This window comes from Bison bison, unplaced genomic scaffold (assembly GCF_000754665.1).
Source record: "Bison bison bison isolate TAMUID 2011002044 unplaced genomic scaffold, Bison_UMD1.0 scf7180017864340, whole genome shotgun sequence".
Taxonomy (NCBI): Eukaryota; Metazoa; Chordata; class Mammalia; order Artiodactyla; family Bovidae; genus Bison; species Bison bison.
Genome location: NW_011494912.1, coordinates 4,531,382 through 4,536,794, shown reverse-complemented (window position 1 = coordinate 4,536,794; position 5,413 = coordinate 4,531,382). Strand labels below are relative to the sequence as shown.

Here is a 5,413-nt window from a genome sequence, read left to right as displayed (position 1 = left end):
GAGGGGAAGCGAGTGGCCTGGGAGAGGGAGGGCCCAAGCGGAGGAAGCGGAGCCAACTGGGACAAACTCGGGGGGCGGGGGGTCGCGGGGGGAGGAGCGAGGGACGGCCTCCCAGCGGACGCCCTTGACTGACCTCGGCTCGGTGCCGCCTTGACTGCTGCTGGGTGCGATAGGCAGTCTGGAGAAGCTCGAATTGGAGAGGCCGATCCCCCTATAGGGGGCCGTCCAAGCACGCGTCCAGCGGAGCATCTCCAGGATCTGCTACCCGGCGCGCACCTCGTGCTGTCCCCTTGGCTCCGCCTCGCTCAGGGCCTCGCCCAATTCCGGCCGGAGCTCCGGCTTCTCCCCGCCCCCTAGCGCAGAGCGCCCCGCCTTCGCTCACGTCTCCTTACGTAATCCCGGAAACAAGTCTCTCTTCTAGGCTCCGCCCCTTTCGCCCGTACGTAACCCTGCGGGTGCCACGCCCACAGGCGAGAGCCCCGCCCCTGGCCACGCTCCGGGCGGAGCCACCCAACACCCTGACCCCGCCACGCTGAGCTCCCTCTCGGCTCCTCCCAAGTGGAGAACCTATGCCGGGAATCAGAGCTTTCGTTTTGGAGTCTGGTCTCGGTCGCTCAGGATGTAGTCACGGGGTTTGGGCTTGAACTCTGGTCGCGGGGCAGATCCTTGGCAATCCGCTGAAGTCCGGCCTGGCCCTGCTGCGGCCTGCTCCTCTGCCCTCTAGCGCCGGCTTGGGTAGATGCGGTATTTTCTGTGCGGCGGGCGGCGGCCGGAGTGGCTCCCCTCGCCGAGACGCCAGCTTGGAGGCGCCGTGCTCCACTGCCGCGGGCCCAGGCAGGCCGGAAGGAGCAGAACAACTCTCACTAATCTTGAAGTCGACTCTAGAAGGAGCTCGGAGAGACTCTGGAGGTCGTCTCCAACCTTCCCGCCTCCCCGCCCTTTACAGATGGGGAAACCGAGGCAAATAACTTTTACAAGCAGTAGAACCGGAATCTCTGGTCTTCGAGTCAAGGTGGGAGGCCCGTTGTTTGTACTAGAGAGGGCATTTGCTTAGTGCACTGAGCTGTATTGGGTTCAGCTGTGCTCACCACGCCCCCCATTTATCAGCAGAGAAATAATAAATAATCCTCCCACCCGCTCAGCACATCGTGCAGGGATGTCACCCCCTTTTTGGAACCCTGACGGGCTGCCATGTTCTCTTCCTTGTCTGGGCTAATGTGGCAGTGGCGACGTCTCAGGTCTCAGCTGGCTTCCGCAGCAGTAGAGCCTTCAGCAGTTACAAGAGTAGCTGCTCTTTCTAAGGCATTCTTCTGCTCAGAAACCATCAGGGGAGGGACTTCCTTGGTGGGCCAGTGGCTAAGACTGTGCTCCCAATGCAGAGGCCTGGGTTTGACACCTGGTTAGGGCACATGCTGCAACAAAGATTCTGCATGGGCTTCCCTGGTGGCTCAGTGGTGGAGAATCTCTGCCTGCGATGCAATAGATGCCAGTCTTATCCCTGGTCTGGGAAGATCCCACATTTTACGGAGTAACTGGTCCCCTGCGCTGTAACTATTGAGCCTGTGTCCTAGAGCCCATGAGCCACAATAAGAAGCTACCACAAGGAGAAGTCTGTGTACCACAATTAGAGAGTAGCCCCCACTCGCCTCAACTAGAGAAAAGCCCGTGCAACAACGAAGACCCAGCACAGCCAAAAACAAGCAAATGAAATTATATATATATATATATGATCCTGCATGCTGAAACGAGGATTAAAGATCCTGCATGCTAAGACCAAAGACAGCCAAACAAATAAAATAGCTTATCTGTTTAAAAACAAACAAACATCAAGGGGAATTCCCTGGTGGTCCAGTGGTTAGGACTCTGCGTTCTCACTGGTGAGGGTCCTGAGTCAATTTCTGTTGGGGAACTAAGATCCTATAAGGCATGTGGTGCAGACCAACCAGGCACCCCTAAAGACTACACTACACACCTCCCTTCAGGTCCTTACCCTGAAGGAGGAAACAGACAGAACAGGCTCCATCTTGAAAGCAGGACTTCATCTTGGGCCGGGCTGTGGACTTTGAGCTCTACGCCCAGTATCTATGGAAATGACATACCAACTGGAAAACCAGGCACCCCGGATGGAAGAACCCCAGGGCTCATACCTAGACTCTCCATTGCCTAAAAGAATACCCTAATTATCTGTGTAACCAAATAGAATCATAAGTTCTATTATGCTTATTGGGGTATGACCACAGGCCTATTGATAATTGTCCACTGTTAACTACCCAGACTTAAGGCATATGAATCGTGGGTTAACTTTGTATCTTTCTCTTCCTTTGTTCAGACTAGTTTCAGGGAATTTGGGGACGTGGGTTTGGGCACGTACACTTAGGGTATATAAGGTTTTCACAAAAACTGGTTGGGGTCCTTGGCTAAGAGGAGACTCTGCCTTGGGCCCGCCGGTGTAATAAACTTCACTCCACTATCTGCATTGTCCTTCTGAGTGAGTTTGTTTCCTGGAACCCGTGGCTACAAAAACCCCTGCTACTTCCCACTGGGGAGCTGTGTTGTTCTTCAGTCACTCAGTCTTGTCTGACTCTGCGACCCTGTGGACTGCAGCACACCAGGCTTCTCTGTCCTTCACCATCTCCCGGAACTTGCTCAAACTCATGTCCATTGGGTTGGTGATGCCGTCCAACCATCTCGTCCTCTGTCATCCCCTTCTCCTGCTTTCAGTGCTGTACCACCATCCAAATAGCCAGTTGGCCATCCTCCACATCTTTTAAGGTCCAGGATAACTGCCACCTTTTTCTCAAACCTCTCCAGATTTACCCAGTTGAAACTAATCTCTTCCACCCCATGTTCTCAAAGCATTTGTCAAGAGTCCGACCTTCTATATGTCCACCATAGGCTGGATGTTCCTGGAAGCCCCTGGTCATGTTTTGTTCATCTGGTGCAAAGAGCAATAGTAATTTTACTTAATGATCATGGAGAGAGTCAGGCACCAGCTGAGGCTTAGGTGTCAGTTCAGCTGGTGGCTGGGTCACTCCTTCAAGGACATGGTACCTGGGCCAGCCAGGGTTACACTGGCTTCTCCCCTACCTCCTTAGGACAAGCCTGATGGAGTCAGTACAGTTACAAGCATCCTAATTACATGGCATCATCAATGCCTTGCCTAATAAAGTGGCCCCCATCTTGAGCCAGCTGGTGATAGGCCGGTGTTTTGTTCTAATCTGGGGAGGGCTCTGAGGTCATTGGGGACTCTAAACACACCAGGTGGTGTAATCATTTGTTGCCAGCATAGTCATTAGAGGAGTGAGGAAAACATCTGAGCACTGGAGAGGGGGTTGGCCTAAGGTCTGGGAGGGGTCCTTGGAGGAGAATGGGCAGGATGTTTTTCTAGAATTGGTGGGTAAATGGGAAGGGGGTTGACGTCATGTTAGTGATTCAGAAGCGTAACATTTCAAAGGTGGTTTCAAGTGAGTCCCCACCCCACCCCAGCCTGCTGTCTAACTGGGTAACCTGAACCTGGCCCTCAGCCCTTGACCATCTGCCTCCGGCTGGAGCCCTGGGTCTAGGGGCAGAAGCAGTCTTGAGATGTTTCTGAGTTCTGGGCCCCAGCTGTATCACGTGGCTGGTTAGGGCCTGGCTGGCTGGCAAGCAGAAAAACCAGTTGGCTTGAGGTTTTCACTTGAACACTCCAGAAAAAGCTGTGGGGCCAGGAGAGGGGTTTTTGCTACCTCGGAGGGACTCTGCTGATGGGGTGTTGGGGAGGGGTCCACCTGAGGGCTGCCCACCCCTCCCTTCCAGCATGTCAGGAATGGGCCAGTGGACTCGCTGGCGGTTGGTGAGGGTCTCCCTCTTGGGGAAAGTGGCAAGCCCCTGATATACTGAGGCTGATGAAAGGGAAGAAGCGGGGTACAGAACGAGGATGCTCTATGTCTGCGATGGCTTTCCACTTCCGCATCTCTGTTCCAGTGGTCCAACCTCCCTGGGAAGGGGGAGGGTGTTAGCACCCTCATTTTACTGCTGAGAGAACGGAGACGCGGGGGGTGAAGTGACCCAGCTGCAGTCACACAGTCCCCGCTTGGCCCAGCCCGAAGTCCTTCCCGGGTTGTGACTCCCAGTCAGTGCTCCGGGGATTTCGTCACCACCCATCTGGCTGGGGACGGAGAGCCAGGGGGGTGGGGCCTGCAGCGGCAGGGACACTGAGGTGTTGAATGGGTTAAGACAGGGAGGCGGCGGGTGTCCCTTAACCGCACCTGGCCCAGTATCGGTCACGTGGCCGGGGTTTCACCTGCCCCGCTGAGCAGGGACAATCAAGCTGCTTGTTTTGCGGTTGATCACCATGGTGACAGGAGTGTGCCTGGGGAGGTCACCAGGGCAAATTCCTGCCCCCCCCCACAACTGCCCCATAGGGTAGGGGTGTCAGTCAGTTAGGCTGGGGTCGCTGAGGCTCCTGAGAGACCCCTTACGGTTTCCCCTGGGTCTGCCCCAGTGGGTGGCCCCGCTCACCCTGTGACACCCGTCTGGCCTCTTCCCACAACACTCCCCATCCTCAACCCAGCTTCTCTCTTCCTAGATTTTGAGCCCGGGGGTATTAAATTGCCAAGACTTTGTCTTGTTTAATCCACACAGGAGCAGTAGTAATCCCCTGTGCCTCCGCCCCACCACACACACACTCAGGGAACACTTTGAGAACGTTTGCTCCTGCCTGCCTTCATTCAACAATCGACAGATATTCCTGGAGCCTCTCGCCTTTATAGACACAGGCACCGTTCTAGAGATGGGGCAGCGGGGTGGGGGCTCAGGGGCGGGGGGCGGGGTTTCCTCAGTGGCTCAGGCAGTCAAAAAACATCTGCCTGCAATGCAGGAGAACAGGGTTTGATCCCTGGGCTGGGAAGATCCCCTGGAGAAGGGCATGGCAACCCATTCCAGTATTCTGGCCTGGAGAATTCCACGGACAGAGGAGCCTGGCGGGTTACAGTCCGTGGGGTCACAAACAGCTGGACACGACTGAGCATCTAACACCTTTCTGAAGACAGCCAGTGAACTGAACAACAGACTAATGAGCCACACCACAGTGGATGTGTGTTAGTGAGAGCTTCCCTGGTGGCTCCGTGATAAAGAACTCACCTGCAATGCAGGAGACCCGGGTTCAATCCCAGGGTCGGGAAGATCCCCTGAAGAAGGAAATGGCAACCCACTCCAGCATTCCGGCCTGGGAAATCCTGTGGACAGAGGAGCCTGGCCGACTACAGTCCATGGGATCGCAGAGTTGGACAGGACTGAGCGACTGACACCCACCCCTGGTTTGTTATTTCTTTTCTTTGGAGCAGATGGCGAGGAGACTCCTGGGGACCTGTGCAGAGGAAAGAGACTGCACGTTATCATCCTCCAGTCCTGCTGTCCAGAACACCTCTGGGGA

The 5,413-nt window shown here is 55.4% G+C and overlaps 1 protein-coding gene across 2 annotated transcripts in view; it reads right to left on the bottom strand.

Annotated features, from left to right (window-relative positions):
• Nucleotides 1-1,356, bottom strand: part of ABHD11 (abhydrolase domain containing 11) — a 3,611-nt gene extending 2,255 nt beyond the window's left edge. Inside the window, exon 1 of one of the 2 annotated variants that reach the window (XM_010854294.1) lies at nucleotides 134-1,356. In XM_010854294.1, coding sequence (XP_010852596.1) covers nucleotides 134-249 — 116 coding nt within the window. In that variant the 5' untranslated portion in view covers nucleotides 250-1,356. The remainder of the gene's footprint in view (nucleotides 1-133) is intronic. The other variant, XM_010854293.1, reaches the window with a different exon arrangement.
• Nucleotides 1,357-5,413: the final 4,057 nt, after the last annotated feature.